This window comes from Sinohyriopsis cumingii, chromosome 16 (assembly GCF_028554795.1).
Source record: "Sinohyriopsis cumingii isolate HCF-2022 chromosome 16, ASM2855479v2, whole genome shotgun sequence".
Classification (NCBI taxonomy): Eukaryota; Metazoa; Mollusca; class Bivalvia; order Unionida; family Unionidae; genus Sinohyriopsis; species Sinohyriopsis cumingii.
In genome coordinates, this window is record NC_142976.1 from 98,293,539 (window position 1) to 98,314,957 (window position 21,419).

The 21,419-nt window shown below is 36.2% G+C and overlaps 1 protein-coding gene across 1 annotated transcript; it reads left to right on the plus strand.

The window, feature by feature from the left end:
• Positions 1 to 5,867: 5,867 nt before the first annotated feature.
• On the plus strand, positions 5,868 to 16,329 carry LOC149781043 (DC-STAMP domain-containing protein 2-like). The gene is made up of 4 exons (XM_089938174.1): positions 5,868 to 6,193; positions 7,073 to 8,333; positions 9,329 to 9,396; positions 11,437 to 16,329. Exons 2-4 carry the CDS (start codon positions 7,263 to 7,265, stop codon positions 12,716 to 12,718), a joined length of 2,421 nt encoding a protein of 806 aa, XP_089794300.1. The 5' UTR covers positions 5,868 to 6,193; positions 7,073 to 7,262; the 3' UTR covers positions 12,719 to 16,329.
• The last annotated feature ends 5,090 nt before the right edge of the window (positions 16,330 to 21,419 follow it).

Below are 21,419 nucleotides of genomic sequence, written 5' to 3' on the forward strand. Positions count from 1 at the left end.
TTAAGAACCGGGTTGTTTCCAGTCTAACCATCCATTGTCGACTCATCCTCCTAAGAAGATGTGCTCCAAACTAGCTAAACTCAACGAAGCCTACGTGAATTTGCATAGGGTCAGACACAGTCTGATGCCGAAGCCAGAAGAAATAGAGAATGTGAGAATGTTAAAAATCACTGAAGACCTGATAGAAGAGCTCTTCAGAGAAGAAATGAACAGGGAGAAAGAAGAATGGACAGAGAAGTACAGACTTCAGAGACAGCAGCAACAACAGCAGCAGCAGCAGCAACCTGAACCTGACAGAGGCTTTGTCGATTGCCGTATCGACACCAAAGAGTTCTTCTTTTCTTTCCGAAGAAGCAGACCTATCGCCAGAAAGTCTATCCTCAGAGGACATCGCATTCTTAGAAACTAAAAAAACAATGCCATAGCAAACAAAAAAAAACAGCCCTTTTCAGGGCTACCCCAATACTCTAGAAAAGAAATAACGATCGATTTGCCAATGTGTGTAGGTAGAGTAGTGTGAAAATAAACACTAACTCTTTTTTAAAAAATGTGAGGGTATGTGTTTGTGTGTTAGTAAGTGCTTAAGTAAGTTGGTATGAATAGTAGATTAAAATCATGTTTTTTTTGGTGTTTGAGGTGTATATTTGGAGTTAGATTGGATTGCTTTGCGTATGTGGATAGTCTATTGAAGTGATTTATAAAAAATTTTAAAATAGTGATGGGTAGCATAAAAAAGTGAGTGAGTGTTTCTTTTAGGTCCGCGCGTTGTTGTTTTTGGTCATGATGTAGGTAACATCAATTTTACGTTTTTTTAGGGGGATGTTTTCCTTCACGTCCGCGCTTTCACTATAAATTGAAACTCGCTGGGCAGTCTAGCTACCCTTGTTGATTGATCAACACCAAAAATGAACACGAGACTGTCTAAACTGTTGGAACTTCATGTGCATCTGGAATATGCCAGGCGCCTGTTGAATGAACTGGCCGCGGAAGCCATTGTGGAGGAGGGAAGGATAAGAGAGGAGGAGGAAAGAAGAAAAAAAGAAGAGGAGGAGAGAAGATATAAAGAAGAAGAAGAAGAGGAAAGAAGATACAAAGAGGAGGAGAGAAGAAACAAAGAAGAGGAGGAGGAGAAGGAAAAGAAGAGAAGAAGAATAAATTTCAGAATCCCAGAGAGCGAAAATTGGGATTCTGAAGCGACATATCCTGCCTCTGCTCTCTCCCCCAAAAAAGTAAAAAGTAACTGGGGGATAAGATGTGTATGTGGCGCCAGGCCTGGAAGGTGCCACCATTAACCAGGTGTCCATGAAGTTCCAAAAACAACAGCCCTTTTCAGGGCTACCCAATGCTCTAGAAAAGAAATAACCATCAATTTGCCAATGTGTAGGTAGAGTAGTGTGAATATAAACACTAACTCTTTTTTAAGATAGTGTGAGGGTATGTGTTTGTGTGTTTGTGTTTGTGTGTTTGTGTTTGTACCCGCTCACGTACGATTGTGTGGATAGTAGATTATGGATTTGTTTATCGTTTCTTAGCGTATGTGTTTGTGTGTTTGTGTTTGTGTGTTTGTGTTTGTACCCGCTCACGTACGATTGTGTGGATAGTAGATTATGGATTTGTTTATCGTTTCTTAGCGTATGTGTTTGTGTGTTTGTGTTTGTGTGTTTGTGTTTGTGTGTTTGTGTTTGTACCCGCTCACGTAAGATTGTGTGGATAGTAGATTATGGATTTGTTTATTGTTTCTTAGCGTATGTGTTTGTGTATTTGTGTTTGTGTGTTTGTGTTTGTGTTTGTACCCGCTCACGTACAATTGTGTGGATAGTAGATTATGGATTTGTTTATTGTTTCTTAGCGTATGTGTTTGTGTGTTTGTGTTTGTACCCGCTCACGTACGATTGTGTGGATAGTAGAGTATGGATTTGTTTATTGTTTCTTAGCGTATGTGTTTGTGTGCTTGTGTTTGTGTGTTTGTGTTTGTACCCGCTCACGTACGATTGTGTGGATAGTAGATTATGGATTTGTTTATTGTTTCTTAGCGTATGTGTTTGTGTATTTGTGTTTGTGTTTGTGTGTTTGTGTTTGTGTGTTTGTGTTTGTACCCGCTCACGTACGATTGTGTGGATAGTAGATTATGGATTTGTTTATTGTTTCTTAGCGTATGTGTTTGTGTATTTGTGTTTGTGTGTTTGTGTTTGTGTGTTTGTGTTTGTACCCGCTCATTGAGTCATCCACCCTTGTGTCTTCCATGATGTTTAGGACGGACATGCTCATGTATGTCAGGTCAAAGTGGACTGTTGTTCATAGGACAGATACTAGTCAATGGATGAGGAGAGTTTACATAGAAAGACAAGGATGTCTCAAGAGGGTACTTGTGTATGGACCGGTAGTTAGAAGGAGTTTAAGAAGAAGAAGAAGAAGATGTGACAGATGCCATCTATGTTAATATTAATATTAACATAAACCCAAAGGCCCTTTTCAGGGCCAGCCATATTTCTCGAAAAGAGATAGCCTTTCCATTGCCTACCCCTTTTCTAAATTTAAATTTAAATTTAAATTTAAAAAAAACTTTTAAAAAAAAAAAAAATCCCATATTCAATTCCCCTTGTCCCTAGACAAACCCAAACTCTATTCCCATGTTAATTTCCCTTGTCCCTAGACAGACCCAAACTCTATCTTAAATTCCCATTGTCCCTAAAGTGACCCACGATTTTTCTCCATGTTAAATTTCCATTGTCCCTAAAGTGTCCCAGGGGTCTTTTTAATGCTAAGTCCCATTGTCCCTATAGTATCCCACTTAACTACTACTGTGCCAATATGTGTGGCAGATCATCACTTGTTCAAAAAAAAAATAATAAGTAAATTTTGTAAAATTATGTGGAACGGTTTTGGACAAGTTCTTTTATATGTTTTTTTTTCTATAAGCAAAAGTGGATTTATTTGATGACCGTTCAGCATTATGTGTTTAAATATTTTTTCAAACAACTTTTTTATTGGCAGAATGTTCTTTATCAAATTTGCTTGAAACGTAAAATGTTTGTACGCTTTACCCGACAGCATGACCATTATAACGACATAATTCATGTTTCAGAAGAAGTTGAAAATAAAAGATTTTGACTGACACACAAGAAACGATGGACAACGCATGACGGACACACAGCGTCGAAAGCCACGGGTGATAATCCGCTACACTCCTGTATCACCCACACCCCCACCCCCGCTGAGATTTCCTCGCTTCTCATCAATTTGACTAAAATCAGATCTATGCTGTTATACATGAAGATCTGACAGCGACCGCTTAGGGGTCATGTTCTGGGAACCTATGATATTACCATATTACAATTTGTTTCATAAATCGTCTTTAATTTATCATGTAGCTACAATGAAATAGTTGTCAGTCCAACTATATCGCCGTAGTGCACTTTCAATACTTGTTACATTTTCCAGACAGAATACAAATAATGCAAATCAAATAAAAGTTCATTTTTTTAAAATTTGAAAGGTCATGTGCATGTTGGTCTTTTCTCCTCTTAATGTACTATTGATTTTCTCGCTAATATAATTAGGTTAATTGCTTCTAATTACTCTGCGTTATATATATATATATATATATATATATATATATATATATATATATATATATATATATATATATTCCATTTGCAAGTGTTTTCCGAATGTGTACATAGTCTTGACTCTCTTGTATATTTAACTTTTTCTGTTTGTATAACTGTCTCCTAAGTGTGTATTTATCGTTACAGCTGTATATCTTAAATTTGTATGTGCTTTTATATATAATTTATTTGTTTGCATGGAATTTTTAGAGCAAAAATTGATTTTGTATATAAATAAGACTTGAAAATCTAGTAACATAATTAGATTAGTATGCATGCACGACTGTCTGTCTGTATGTCTGTATGTCTGTCTGAATGTCTGTCTGTCTGTCTGTATGTATGTATGTCTGTATGTGTGTATGTATGTATGTGTCACGAAATTATGTCATTTAAGCTGTCATTGAATTACATTCTGAAGTGAATACAGCATGTCCTGTTGCCAGTTTCGTTACCCATTATCTATTTTTGGTCCTATGAAACTCTCACGATGTATATATATTTACTCAATAAACAGATCACAACGAACTACTGTCATGTGCACGCTGAACTTGAGTACTAAGCTTGAATCAGTATAGGCGCATGGAATGATACCTTGTCAAGATGGTGTTTTTTTCACGATAGTGGATATCTTTCAGTTGTAGTGGTACATAATAATCACACCTTCCCTGTTTCTTTCCATCGGTTGAGTTTAACACAGTATATTCCTTTGTTAGATGACTTGCATTTTTTTTAGACGTCAGTTATGTCAGTCAAATTGGACATAATACAGTGCTGTCAGATTTAACAGTGTCTATTTTAAGTTTGCCATCATCGTTTAACCGAGTTGACAACCTGGTACGAATTACGAACGTTTTTAGTAAATGAGGAAAAGGATTTCATCTTCTTATGGTCCCTTTTCTTGTATAAGAAATCGCTTATGATATTGGCTATCACGTTTTATTTGTTTAAATGTAGTCTTATATTTTGGACGCGTACATACAATGTATAGTAGGCATGTAGCCCAGAACAATGGTTGTGTTGGCCTATTCATGCGTGACCCAATCGTACAATGTCGTGATTTTGCTCGACTTGATTATATTCCAGTGTTCTCCCACAGTTTGTGTGTGTGTGTGTGTGCATTTTCATTTCCTTTCTCCTTTCATATTAATTTCTTTCTCCTCTCTTTTTATTTGCATTTCCTTCTCTTCTTTTTCTTTCTCTTCCTATGCTCTCTCCGCTACATTTTCTTTTCTGCCATTTCCTTCTGAAGCTTTCTTAAACGCCTTCTAAAACGCATATAAGACCTAATGTAAGACCAAATACACAGCACAGAAGACATAACGTAAGACAAAATGCACAGCACAGAAAACATAACGAAACAAATGAACAGCATATAATCTGTGTATGTGTTTGATCTGGATAATTAACGTAGCTTTAAAAAAATTCAGTCATATCGCAACGATGTCTGCAGTGTGGCATTTTATAGAGATGTCTAGCACTGGGGGTGGGGGGCATCATGCCGCAGACATGTAGCATGATGTCCCACCCAGTCACATTATCCTGACAAGGCTGACCAGTCCTAATGCAAACCGTATAATGCTGAGCGCCAAGCGAGGCAACTGTTGGTACCATTTTTATAAGTCTTTGAAATGAATCGTTCGGGTTTCGAACCCGCGACCTCACGCTTCCGAGGCAGACGCTCCATAAACAAAGATATGATGTAGCACTAAATTCACAGCATACAATAAAACATACACCACATAATGACGTTTGCAGAACATATAACAGCAAATGAAATAAACATAAATATATTTTAAAAGTACACATCATATAAAACCATACAAAATAAACAATACGAAATTCACATCATATAATAAACAATATAATAGTAAGTATATAATGTGTAAAAAGGAATGAACAACATACAACATTGTTTCCAAGTCATGCATTTGAAACGGGCCTCTTAGGATTTGTCACGTTCCATAGTGATAACTTCCGTTTGCAGTGTACTCTCCGTCTATCAGGGACTGAAAGCGGTACCGTATTCCGTCATACATAAACACAATAAACGTTCAAATAATTGATTTTATTTCTTCATATCTTGTAGACTGATGTTTTACTAATGTTTTATGCCCATCTGAGGGACTATATGTTGGTAACTTCCGTTTGCGATGCACTTTACCTTAAAAACTTAAAAGGTTTTACGGTATTTCATTCTTTTTGAGGTCGTTCTATGGATTTTCTATTGTTAGTAATGACTACCAAATCTGATCTCGAATCTCCACTATTTGTAAAATTCTGATGAGTGTATTGCTTTAAGTCGCAAAATACAGATTTGGTATGATTCAGACTGACTCTGAATTTGGCATGATTCACTCATAACCATATTTAGTATGATATACTCGGATTCAGATTCGGCTACATTACGTCTCTTGTGGTTTAGTTTAATGTGATGCGACTATAAAAGGCAACCGTATAGAAATAGTTTCATGTTTTCAGTTCACGTTAACAAGGAATCCTTTTGTTCGATAAAACTTTGTTCCATGAAACTTCAGCACAAGGACTAAATCCAATCACCTCTACCTAGAAGAATAAAGACATTAAAGGTAAGAAACCACTATACTACGGTGCGTTCCGTGAACGTAGGTCAAATTCCGTTATGCGATTTTTGTAGATAAAGTTGTTTAAATATTTTTTTATTTCTACAAATGGTGGCCATACTTTATAGCAGATCGGCATCATTTTTCTGAAAGTACTTCTGGGTAAGAAGCTTTCCGCCAACTTTAGTTGAACCCAGAGAAGCGTATTTTGCGAATTTCTTATATTTCATAACAGAGGCCATATTTGATAACGGGTAGATATCGTTTGTTCGGACTAATATTACCTTCATTCGGGATGCCTTCTCATAAATTCGACAATATTCTCAAGATGGTTTTGTAGTAATGGTAGCCATATTTGACGCAAATCTGCGCCACTTACAAATTTTTCAAAGTCTTTCATGTCTGGATGATGTCTGTTAAATTTGGTAAATTTCTTTGAGACGAATTTTAGTAAATGTTCATTTAAAGGTTTCAATATTTTAAGTACAGTGTCCATATTTTATTTCAAATCGGTATGATTTTGAACAAGCTTTACACGATATTGCATTTTGCAGAGTAAAAAACATAAATCGTTTTACGTTTTAGTAAAAAGTAATTTATTTTGTGCTCTGATTTTAGAAACAGTGATTAATTTATTGGAGAATCATCAAATATGTACAAACGTGAGAGTTCTTTGAGCCAGGATGCTTTGTCAAACATGGTCAAATCCTGTTTGTCAGTTCTCTTTAAGAATGCATTCAAGTATTTTTCTATTTTCCTTCTGAATTATTATTATTTATAGCAGATACGTTGAAAATAGCAAACGTTGACAGACTCACGCACAAGAATGAAGGTCTATACCACTAAATCTCAAACTTTCGCTCAGTTTATCTTTTCTCTTTTCAGGTATTGAATAATTTTGATACGAAGAAACTGAGTCTACGGACAGGTATTATTATAAGAGAAGCCCAAGGATTGTATAATTATATCTGATCTCAAAGAAAACTTGTGACATCAATTCAAACGGGATCCAAGTTTTATTAACTGGAGCTTTCTATTATCTTCGTAGAAGTTAACAAGGACGAATTCAGTTCAGATGGCCCAGTGTAAAGCTAACTTTGATTACAAAGGTGAAGCAGAGGGATATATCAGTCTCATGATAGGTGATCTGTTGATGAATACAGAGAAACATGATAATGGTTGGTATATGGGTAAAAACATGTCGACAGGAAAGGTAGGATTTTTCCCTGGGTCCCATGTCACCCAATGCACTGACTCTGAGCCAACCAAGACCTTGAAACAATGTGAACCTTTGCCTTCAAAGCTAATCACAGCAAATTCATCACAAAGTGACACCTTGGTAGTCCATGAGAGTGCTAAAGGACAAACTAGTGATATCACAATGAAGGAAAGTACAGGAGATATCAGGAAGGGGCCTCCACCAAGACCTCTTGTACCAGCACAGGTAAGATGGAAGAATATATCAAATGAAAGAAATGGCAATGAAGAAACTCCATCAGTTGATAATAAAAAAGAAAACACAAGACACAAACCACCTGAACTACTTGGCAAATTCTCCTCGAGCAAAGAAATTCTGACCCAGACAGGTAGAAAACTATTCCTAACTGACAAAGACCAAAACAGAACCCTAAAAGCAATATTTGGAGCGATAACTGGGGTTTTCCTGGGTGGACTGATATTTCTTGTCCTGAGGTATTCATTTGGGTATTCCGATTTGGAAGCTGGTATCACATTTGCCATTGTAACAGTTTTAATATCAGTCGGTCTAGCCTTGTCCATGCTTTTCCGCTGTGTTGTTGCACTCGTAGTTCCAAATTTTTTCACAGGGAAGGGACGTGCGGTCATCTTGTCCATTATATTTGGCTTTATGCTGTCTCATACTGTTCAAAACATCAAAAACAACATGGAGGAGGTGGCAATAAGTATGTCCTGTATTGCAGATCTTGCCCTAAATCAGACACGAGACCTTCAGGGGCAACTGAAAAAGCCATTGGTACAAGCTGCAGAATACATTGACAGGCAGAAAAATGTCCTCAGACAGTTACAGTATGAGATGGGTAAAGGGATTTTACCCGTCAACACGAGTCTGACGAAAATGGATGAGGAAATTATAAAAATACAAAATACTGTGGATTCCTTTAAAGAGGTGAGATTATTATTTTCAATCTCCTGGGTGATCGAGAGCTCGACTTTACATATCTTTTTTATTAACTGTTAGCAATTTCGACAGATTAGTGAAAGACATTTTTGAAGACGGTAAACAAAATATAAGTTGGAAAAGTGAACTTCACACGATAGTGCTATCGTTCAATACATTTTATACCAACTGTAAGTGTCTGTTCATTTGGTACCAAATGTAAGTGTCTGTACTTTTGATACCAATTGTAGGTACCTGTTCATTTGGTACCAACTGTAAGTGTCTGTTCGTTTGGTGCCAATTGTAAGTGACTGTACATTTGGTCCCAAGCGTAAGTGTCTGCACATGTTATGTAGCACCTCTAAAACCCAAACTGATTCAAATCGAGATCTCCGCCATAACAGAAATCTCACGAATACTGATATAAGATTATATATGTTGACCTTCAGAATCACGAGTCAAATTACAGCTATCTCAATTATGAAAGTGAAAAACTTTAAACGTTTCTAACATTATTAACATTCGGAACATAACGTTTCTAACGATTACTAATAATAAATACAACGCTTTATCTGATATTTTCCACAAAAAAAGAAGAAACAAAAGAGGGGAAAGCAAATTCTAAATGTTGGCAGAACAAAACTCTTTCTCGGTGCATGGCAGGTGGATGATTCAAATTTTGAAAACATTACTTAAATACGTGTTTGATTTTTAGTTTAACCTATATTTACTACTACAATTACTACTACTACTACCTTTTTCAATGGTGATGGTGGAAGTAATGGTAATTATGGTAGTGATTTTTGTTTAATACTTAAAAATTTGGAGTTTGCCTAAGTGTATGCAATTCAGATCTACTTTATCGATAAAGCTGGCAAGCAAGATAACGCTACACGTTTCCATTGGATTAATTTTCGTATGGCTCTTTCTCTGGCGATCTTAGCATTAGACAGTAATGACTATTTAGATGATACCAATATGAATTTAAAGTTATCCAATTTCAGAACTGTTTTCCAAATATATCAGCTTTTGATGAGTGCAAACAAGAATGCGTCAAAACTCTGAAGATATCGTAAGTGTCAAATTCATGCGAACTGGGCATAATGCTTTTTGTAAATCGGTATGTATTTTGATCTGGACATGGTGCCATTTGTAACTGGGCATGATATCTCTATGTGGGCTTGCTATTTCCATCTGAGTTTGATGTCATATGGATCTGTACATAATGTTGTTTGAAATTTAGCATGCTATTTGCATGTGGGCAAGATACAAGTTATAACGGGGCATAATATTATTTATATATGTGCATGATGTTACTTCTAACTCGGCAGGCTATGTGAAACTGGGCAGGATGTTTTTAGTAACTGGGCATGATATTCGTATCTGGGCATCATGTTGTTTGTAACTGGCCATACTTTTGTGTCCGAGCATGATTTTATTTGCAACTGTGCATTATATTTGTTTTGGGAATGGTGTTCTCTGTACCTTGGCATGATGTTATCTGTTACAGAGTATGCACTTGGTATCCAGGCATGAAGTTATTTCTCTGGTCATGATGTGTTTTCTCTGGGCATGATGGTATTTGCAACTGGATATACTATTTGTATCTGAGCATGATATTTTTTGTAACTGGGCACGATGCTGCTTGCATATAGGCATACTGTAACATGAAACTAGGTATTCTGTAACTTGAACTGGGCATAATGCAGTTTGGGACTGGGTATACTATTGTAACTGGGCATTTTATGTTATTTAAAACTTAGCATGCTATTTGGAACTGACATAACTTATCGTTTTATTTGGAATTGGGAATAGTGTTATTTGTATGCACTAGTTTTAACTGATTATGATGTTACTTGTATCTGGGTATATTATCTCTATCTGGGTATACTAATTTTATATGGGCACATTGATATTTGTACCTAGGCATGTTGGTATTTGTATTTAACATATTACATAAAAGGAGTATATCAATAATTCGTTAGTGACACTTAAAGGTAAAAGTGTTTCTGCATTGTTCAAGTCCGGTCTTCTGGCAGTCAGACTGAATATGCATACTATATTGTCTTGCCCTTCTCTGTCTTTTGGTGATAAAATTGTTATAACTGATAAATGATCACATTACTATACACTGTCAATGGTCATATTGATATGCACTGTCAATGGTCATATTGATATACACTGTCAATGGTCATATCATTATACACGTGTAACAGTAATATTACTATACACTGTCAATGGTCATATAATCATACACGTGCAATGGTAATATTACTATTCACTATCAATGGTCATATTACTACATAATATCAATGGTCATATTGTTATACACTGTCAATGGTCATATTGCTATGCGCTGTCAATGGTTATATTACTATACTCTCTCAACGATCATATTGCTATACACTGTCAATGGTCATATTGCTAAACACTGTCTATGGTCATTTTAATATGTACTGGAAATGAATCATATAACTAAGTGCATATAATGGAAATTGGTCATATTGTTATACACTGTCAATGGTTATATTACCCTACAATTTTAATGGTCATAGTTCTATATGCTGGTAATAGTGATATTTTTTTAAATATATGAAGAAAGCTTGGTTATTTGCTAATTTTATTCGTTTATTTCTTTCTGAGCAATTTTGTTCCACAGCCGATTTATTAATAACATATTGGCTAATTGGCATGAATAAATTTCTCGCTTTTAGTTCACTTTCGTGGTTTAAATGTTACGAATTATTACCTGGTTTAAATACAATTTATTAACCGAGTTCAATTTACGGATCGGTCTCTGCAAGAGCGTTTCATATTAGAAGATCAATATAATAGCTTCAGTCATATACATGTTATTGTTAACAAACTGTACACCAGTTTTAGAACTTAACTAATGAATAGACGTGCATGAGTTATTATGTAACATTCAAAATAAGGTAACGATTATATTTAAAAATTGTGTTCTAAAGTTTGATTTTGCGAGTGTATGGAAATATTACACTTTCAGTGAATCATGTATGTCTTAGATGTGACGCTTGCTCAAATGATAGATAGTCATAGTGTTTAAGCACACGTAACATAATGACAGTTCACTTAACTACTTTTCCTATAGATCTGTCACTCGCCTGCTGCCGGCAGAGGTCCCGGACCCATGCGAACAGATATGCCAGAAAGTAATGGACGCACTCAAAGATAGTTGTAGATTCCTAACACTTTCAGATGATGAGCTAAGGAAGGCAATAAACACAACTGAACAAGCCTTGAACGGTGTGGTCAATTATTTCACCGTTAACCTGTCCACAACCATGGATTGTAATGCCGATGTTAATTCAAGTCGATCCGCAGAAAGCATTCAAAAAGAGGTGAAGGAAGAATTAGAAGCTAAAACTGGTGCTTTTCTTCACTTTATAAAAATCCTGGAGAAAGTTCTATCCCTGACATTGATTCTTTTATTTCTGCAATCCTTTTGGTATGTACGAAATTATCTGGCACGTGATTCCTATGACAACATATACATTACCAAACGTTTCAAGGATCTGGATCAAGAAAGAAAAGATTGTGGATTGAGTTGTGTATTGCCACTGAAGAAAAAGGAGAAAAAGTTGTACATTGACACCAGTTCTTGTCGTATCACATTAGTGGAAATAGGTCACGGCAGATTTGGCCTGGCTCAGATTGGTATGCATTTCTTGCTGTGTCTTAGTGTGCTCTTGTTTGACTATCTTCTCTACTATATCCTTGATCTTTTGAAACGGCACGGGAACGTCAATATTCTGTACAAGGGCAGTTCGGAATTTCAGCTTAACGTCGATGGAACTGGATTTGTTGCCAATTTTTATCGAGAACTCATTCAGGAATTAAACATCAATGAGAGCTATATTGGTGAACTGAATTTGACAGATTGTCTGCCGGACCCCTCCATGCCAGACTCATCGAACATTCCCGTCTACATAGTCCTTTATCTTATTGCCGTCCTCTTCGTTCTCATGAAAGAATGTGCATCACGAGCTCGCAGAAAAATCACTGCTTACTACTATCCAAGACAGGAAGAAGCACGAACTCAATATCTCCATAAATTAATTCGACACAAGCGAATCAGTGTTCGGAAATTCTTGCGCCAAAAGATCAACTCATCTTATAAGGAAAAATGTGTCAGTGAGCAACTACAGCTGATGACGTGGCTGTCATTAAAAATCCCATGTCTTGCAAGATGTCTTTCACGAAAAGACAAAATATGCCTAAGCTGTGAGACAGCTGAGGGGGGATTTCAAGACGTTGGTCTGGTGAAATGTTCCGGTGACCAATGCAATGCCTATTACTGTACAGATTGTTATGAAACTCTGAATAAAACGTGTCCATTGTGTTCAGTGGACGATGTGGTCCATAGAGAATAATAGTTCATTACTGTAACATTGGAATCGTACAAGTGTATACAACTATTCTTTGTTAGTAATGTCCACTACCGTATGGAATACGGATTATGAAAATGGGCCTGAATTAGAGTTCTTTGTTTCAGCTAATACTTTTTCTTTTATTGATATTGCATGCTTTCTTTGAAAATGTTTTATCTACATCTTCTACTACTGTTGCAGACTTATCATCGGAATATATTACATTGACAGTGCTCAGACGTTTCATACGTATGCATTATATTGAAATGACAGGGATCAGGTTTTTCATACGTAGGCATTATATTGCAATGACAGGGATAAGCTTTTTCATACGCAGGTATTTATATTGAAAGTGAGCTAACTTAGGATCACTGTCATTGCTTTGACAGTGATCAGGTTTTTCATACGAATGTATTGCATTGCTTTGACAGTGATCATGTTTTTCATACGAATGCAATGCATTGCTTAGACAGTGATCAGGTTTTATATACGTATAGATATCATTGATATTGACAATGAGCAAACTTAGGATACGAATGTATTGCATTGCTTTGACAGTGATCAGGTTTTTCATACGAATGCGTTGCATTACTTTGACAGTGATCCGTATTAGTACAAAGGAAAACAATATTTTTTGTTTTCATTTTCACATTTAGATTGGTTGATTCGAGTTGATGCATATGTACTTATTTTTCTATAGCAATTGGTGTTACGGCTAAAGCTTCACTTTGTGTCCATTGGAAAGGCTTGTAGCTCCCTTTTTCCCGACATGATAAAGAATTTAATGTGTTAAACGTACTGTTAAAACCAACAAAAATGTTACCTTCTCATTAGCATACAAACCAAATTTTGTCATTTGAAACTACCTAATATTGCATATATTCACCTTTACAAATATACTTATATTTGCATATACTTATATTTACATATACTTATATTTATATATACTTATATTCATATATACTTACACGTATATAACCTTATAGTTATATTTGTATATTCAGAATATAATGTTTTCAAAAATCACAGTTTACACTGAAATTGTTACAGCTTTGCACAAATGAGGTACTAACAGTTTGCAAACAACCAATTTGGGCGTTAAAGGGTTCGCAAATAATTATTTAGGAATGCATTTTGCAAATACCATCATCGCCTAAATTTTCTTCTGACAATCTTTGCAGATAGGTACTTATACAAATATTTACAGTTAATTTAATTAGACGTACCTGTCTTACATGAGCAATAATTTTCAAGACGGGTTTTATTAATTTTTACACTGCAGTTAGTTTGCAAGCACAGACCTTGATTTTTAAATATCTACAAATATTATGACATTGTGATCCGTATATTTAGTCAAACACTGGGCTAGAAATCTGAGTTCTAAGTTACTAATTTTAAAGCATATACCAATTTTAAAATAATGCATGTTACTGTTGTATGTGTGTCTGTGTGTGTGTGTGTGTTTCCAAATATAAAATAATAATTTTCACATGCGTGTGTGTGTGTGTGTGTGTGTGTGTGTGTGTTTCCAAATATAAAATAATCCTCTTCCAATTAGTTTATGGAGTTTAGTTTACTTGGAAAACCGCGTCTAAATAACAGAAAATGATACTTTGAGAATTAAACGAAACCCGTTTGAAAACACAGAACCAATCTTTCAAGAATACCAATGACTGTATTATTGCATATCAATACAGCATTTCCAAGCAATATTTTGTAGCCTCCATTTTAGTTTTCTCTGTGACACGTCAACAGATTATTATTGTAATATGTGGATTGATAAGAAATAAATATATGTCTAATTTTCTCGACAGAGTGTATGAATAATATTTAAATGAATAATTGAATAAATACCCAAAATGTAAACGTTGTGTGTGTGTGTGTGTGTGTGTGTGCCTAATGACTGAGTGTTTATATCTATCGTTCATTAGTGTATATTATATATCTATTGTTCCTACAGACGTATCATCCCAGATGTCCGGATACAGACCACTTGACTCTTAACTCTGGTAAATTGAACAATGTGGAGATTTCCTATCGTCGTCAACATCATGTGATATATGAATAAATCCCTGCATTAACACTGATTTTGGAAATGATATTATTCACAGCCCGAAATAAAATGTTTAATATCTTTTTTTAGATAGAAAATCAAACTGGCGGGTGACTCGAAACCTGCTTTCAAATTCAGTATTCAGTATACAATACATGCTGATGGCTAATTCTGCTAGAGTAAGCATGTTTTTAAACAATTATCAGTTAATTTTGGCTTATGACAATTAGTTTTTCGTTTAACTCAACTAGGAAATTTGATACTGAGGAAACTGTTTCTAATGCGATGATTGAAAGCGGGCATTTCCAGTAAGTATAAAATAAGAGAGTTTTTGAATCACTTTATCTGCTTCTCAGGTAGATGGAAGTCTGTGAGATTTTTCTTCTGTAAAACTTGATGATAAAAATGGAAAGCTGTAGCGTTTTATATGTTCGCAGAGGTACAAATGTGCCCGTCCAGAGGTACAAATGTTAAACTTCAACAACTTGGATAAGACGAAAATGTGGTCCTGGTCGACAAAGCGGAGTTACTAGACGATATGTACCAAAAAACTAATATTTTGTTTCTAACTGATAACTGTGGGACTCATGACAAAGTAACAAAGAAATCAAATCTTGTAATCAAGCAAGCTATCAGTGGTAGTTATTTTGAAATATCAGTATGGGTGATAAGTACAACTCCATAATACAATAGTTCAGAGAGCTACCACAAAAGAATCATTTAATACCAGATACAATACAAATAGACAATGCAGAAAAAGAACCTTAAAGAAACTTTAAATGAGACCAGAGTTTCCCATCTTCGCTAGCCAAGGTTGCGATATGATAACCCTATCTACACTTTGGAGTATCGAGCAGATATTAATGTGCTTCGGGTCTGAGAATTTCACTGGATGCGGCGACAAGCCACCGCCTCCAATCAAAATTAATTTGGTAAAATATTGAACACTGTTTCTACATGATCGACAAGGGAAACTTGAATGGACTGGTAAATAAGGAATTTACAACTGTCGGTCCGTGTTTGCAGAAATACCTTTCACTGAAATAAATATGTAATGGCTTCCCTATGGTACGTAGTCATACTTTCGATGTTAAACTTACAAAGTATCCTTTTGTGATGTACAATGTTCCGCTTGGTTAGATGGCATTACCTACTAAGGGAGGCAACTCATGAAATCCAATAGATATCGCTAGGACAAAGCACTAAAATATCTCTTCGATCCGCCAAGGTGTAGATATGGTTGTCATATCGGAACCTTGGCTTGCGAATATGAGAGTTTCCTTTCAAATTCAAGGTATTGATTTCACCGTAAGATAAAGTTACCTTCCAACAAAAAATAGAAAAAAGCGTTGCCCACAAATATACAATGCTACATTGAACATTTTGATGATCTATATATTATCCGAGTCAACACATTTTCTGGCAATTTTACCTCTGTTCGAAAATGAAAGATAAGTACTTTTCAAATATTAAATTCTTTTTTATTCTATATTTTTAAATATTATTTTCAAAATTTGCTTTTCATTATAATCAATGATTAATGAATAAAGTGTTGCTTTTATCCACAGGACTCTATCTTCATTCATCTGATGATAATATTGTGCGTTCCCCGTATCTCACGAACTTGCATCAGATCACCTCTGCATTATATGCCATCTTGACATATCACTCCCTAACCCTTCACCTTTATTTGCTACTAAGAGAAAGCTCCGAATGATAAATAGAACCAAACTAATGCATGACATACAAGCAAACTTACCAACTTGCATACCTCCTACAGCAGAACAACTCGATAACTGCCTGCGTTCATTGCGCGACAAACATGCCCCAGCCACCAAGTGCAGAGTATCTATTCAAAAGTTTTCTCCGTGATATAGCAGTGAGAGGTTTTGGCTTTCCACCAGACTCACTATTCCTAAGCAAATCTATGAAGCCGCTAAGAACAACGTCAAAACCATTGTCCATGCAGCGAAATCAGCCCACTACAGTACTAAGATCATGGAAAGTCCAAGCTTCAAAGGGCTCTTGTTTGCAAATTTCTTCGGTGACAAAGTACAAACCATTAGAGATAAGCTTGACAACACAATTGCAGTTGATTCGTCCTCACCATACAGTGGGATAGAGAATTTCAGCGGCAACCAATATCAGCATTTGAACCTGTCTCTATGGATTTAGTACGTACAATCGTGATGAAGAGTGCACCAAAGTCGTGTGAACCTGATCGAATTCCAACATCACTGCTGCTTGAGTGCTTAGATCCAGCATTGCCTTCACTAACTGATGTTATTAATAGCTCCCTCTCATCCGGGGAATTCCCATCATATTTCAAAACTGCCATTGTAAAGCCTCTGCTGAAGAGACCAACACCCGACCAAAACGATTTAAAGAACTACCGCCCAGTTTGTAATCTCTCATTCATAAAAAATCTTAGAAAAGTTTGTTCTATCCCAGCTTGTATCGCATCTAAATTCTAAGAGTCGTTTTAGCCATGACAATATGTATATCGCCCTTGCCACAGTACTGAAACTACTCTTCTAAAAGTAGTTAATGACATTCTCTCTGATTTGGATAGCGGAAAGATTACAGTCCTCACCCTCCTTGATTTGTCTGCAGCATTTGACACAATAGACCATGATATATTATTTCACCGTCTCCAGCATATATTTGGAAATCATGATACATCCTTACTGTGGTTCAAGTCCTACTTGGTCAACAGGACACAAATTGTGTCTGCAAATGGAATAAACTCCAGCCCAGTTAATATATGTTGTCGTGTTCCACAGGGGTCTGTTCTTGGACCTGTTCTATTCATCCTATACACACAGCCGCTCTCAAGTGTAATAGATCATCATCCAGTGTCTCACCAATTATACTCTGACGGCACCCAAATATACAAATCTAGCCGCCAAACTGAAGCTGATGCTAACATCCAAGGTGTAGAGAGATGCATTTCTGATGTGAAATCACAGATGACATGTACCAAGCTGCAGATGAATGATGATAAAGCTGAGGCCATTCTGATTACAACACAAAGACTTTCTCATTCATATCCTTTACCTCAAACAATAAATATCAGCAACAGCAACATTAAATTCATACAGTCAGTACGAAACCTGTGTCACTCTGGACAGTACTCTCACGTTGCACCAACATGTCATGAACATATGCAAGGCTGTATATCTTGAGCTGAGACGCATCAGCTCCATTCGCAAATATCTTTCAGTTGATGCCACTAAAACACTTGTATGTTCATTAGTACTTTCAAGACTGGAATATTGTAACTCAATTAGGTCTGGTTCACCTCACTATCTACTTCAGAAACTTCAAAAAGGTCAAAACATAGCTGCTCGGATCATTCTTAGAGTACCACGATCAGAGCACACCTCCCCGCTGCTCTGTACCCTACACTGGCTATCCATTCGATCCAAAATCAAACACAAACTTTGTTCTCTTTGCTACGTTTCAATGACGGACTCCAGTCCAACATACCTATCCAACCTCACCCAAGTGTACACACCAGCAAGATACTTACGCTCCTCTTTATTCCCACTACGAAGACGGAGTCATATGGACAACGTTCTTTTGCATACCAGGGCCCAGCAACGTAGAATGAATTGCCCACTGAACTTAGACACAAAGACAAGGTGATCCCATTCAATTTTGACTGGAAGAACAAACTTAAAGACTTAATAATGTTCCCTATCGTAAATATTTTCAGCATGTTTGTTTTTTTATTATCATGGTGTTTTTGTTGTTGTTGTTGTAATAATATCATTATATATGTTTTTTATGTTGCCCAATGTTGTAAGCGCTTATAGCTTCTAAAGATTAGGCGCTATACAAAGTCCTCATTATTATTATAATTATTATTAGTAGTAGTAGTAGTAGTAATAGTAGTAGTACACCGGCTAACATATAACCCACATAACTTTCTCATTAGTACATGTATACCAATTACCTTGTCTTTGACCTTGACCTACATAACTCATTTATATACCGGTTACTTCATTTTTGACCTTGACCTACATATTTCTATCATTAGCAAATCGGTTAGCTTATCTTTGAAAATTCCCGTAACTTGATTGTTCACTTGTGGATGTCACTGATGTTGTGGTTAGAGAAGTCACACAAGTAGTATCTAGCGATTTTAGATATTTGATACTGATCGAGGTTAAAGCTTCTCATCCCACCCATCATAATAACTTTGTCCTCACATCAGGGCAACACGCATACGAACCCACACACAAAACTGCGCTTGTATATCGCGAACGTTATCAACAGCCTTCGTGCAGGAGGATAGTTATGTGGGGTAGAAGACTTCAATCTACATCAGTGACAAATATTACTATTGTACTATAGTTACATGTCATTAATAAAATGGGGCACCATAGCGTCAGTAAGGACTCTACTGCATTAAGGGAAATTTAGGCTGCATTAGGCTGACCTCAATGGAGCGGGCACTTAGTAACATTGTTCGAGTTGACCTCAATACGCTCTGGTCTAGGTAGGTATGGAAAATCTTGTTAAATTAACCCGTAGGTTTAACATGGGAATGATATTTCAGCGTCAGAAGGGGCAATCTAGCGTCAAGGGAAATGTAACATGAGAGAAGCGCTTCAGCATCAAAGTGAATTTAACAGGGGAGAGTCTCTTGAGCGACGAGGAAAATTTAATAGGGGAGGTCCTATCCGGATACAAGAGGAATTTAACATGGGAATGACACTTGAGGGATAAACATGTTTATGGGGATGGGCACGGCAAGAGTTGAAAACATAAATATATACAAATACACAAAGACACAAGACAGAGACAAAATGACGCACTTTTGGCAAGATTGAAAGTGGGTCATTTTGAGGTATGGGAAGAGCCCTGAAAAGGGCCATTGGGGTTTGGTAACCAAAGCGAGTTATGATACATCGCATATCATCGATCTTCTCTTCGTCAAACTTCGGCTCACAGTGGGACCGTACAGCAAATTTATACGCTGACAGCCTTGCCTCTCCACATAAATCATTCTTTTCCAAATATCAGTTCGTCATCTTGGTGATAGCACATGATGATTTCACACACACCAGATACTTCAGGTTGAACGGCATCCCCGAAATAAGCGTCGATACCTACACACTTGCTAACATGGTATACGGTTTGGAATCTCCAATGTTCAGCATTATATCCATCTTAAGAGTAAGAAAAAGTGAAACCATGAGAAGAGTCGCTGATGTTTATAGTCTAAGATCGGATCGAAACGGGTTGACATGTTTCCCCAATTCAAGGCCGCGTTACGAAATTCAGTCAGAGCGCGGAGTCTCTCTTCCAGTTAAAAGTGAGCAAGGCGTGATGATGCGTGCATTATATAGGTACGTCAGTGTTCGTACGCAGTGAATCTGTGAGAAATACTTTTGAGTATGGCTGAAACTACGGAGACGATGTATTTGGATGCGCCTGATGTGGCTACTAAAACTGTGTTCCAGCTTCCAACAATGGATACTTTCAATTGTCTTTAATCATATTTTGACAGCAGGAAACTATTTGAGACTATTCAATATTTGATATAATCTTTGTTACGGCTATATGGTCTTAAACTAAGTAACTGAAAAGACCAAGAAACCAGCAAGATTTGTAAAATTCAACAAATAACTATTTTCCCGGGAATGTAAAGTGAATATTTAAGACAAAATTTCAGTATTGTGAGTTAAGTCCCTAGTAATCCTAAAAGTTATATCACAATTCCAAAAGTATAGAGTATTCCGCATGAATTCCAATAGTTTCCAGAATGAATTCCGATATTTAAATGTGCAAATGCACCAATAGCCTGGAATAGTGTTCAAGTGCTAAAGGTCCTGATGGGTTTCATTGATATAATCAAATATGTCATTGAATGAATTCACAATAATTCCAATATAGTAATGTAGTACTGAAGTCAAAAAGTACTTTGTAATTCCAATGAATAATTGTAATAAATAAATTAAATCCTCTCAACTGCGACACAACTAAAATTGATTTCTTTAAATACTGATAGTATGGTGGGATGAGTAATTCTGAAGTAAACAACTTAAAACTGACACAATAACCGAACAAGGATGAGGGTAATTTTCCTATCAAACTCGTAAACAACATGTTTCTAGAACATTCTTAATTTCTAAGTAAAGTTAGACCTTTATTTCAACATCACTAAACATATATATATCCAAATAATATTGTTCTTAACATAAAATCTAAATCATAGAGATATATTGGCTATGTCGTATGCTGCTTATAAAAACAAGACAAAAAGATGTGAGTAGTCGGGAAGACCTTAAATTCGGTTACTGACCAAGGCCTATCACACAATCTAGATAGACATAACATATAATCACGGAGAAAAGGCAACAGAGAATACAAATTCAATATACATAACATCTGATTCAGCTGATTCCATACATTTCTTGGGCTTCTTTTGCATGAATCAAACATGCAGCGTTTTATTTCCGTGATTGTCTGCGGTGTAAGGCCTGTTTGTTTCCTGGCATTGTATACTTTTTATGTTATAAAACAACAAGGTCAACATTGCTCGAGGCGGATACAACCAAACACACACGATTAAATCGTACAAGTAACATGCTTCTTTTCCTAATTTCATTTCGCCGTCGTTGTTTTGCTTCTATTATTTTC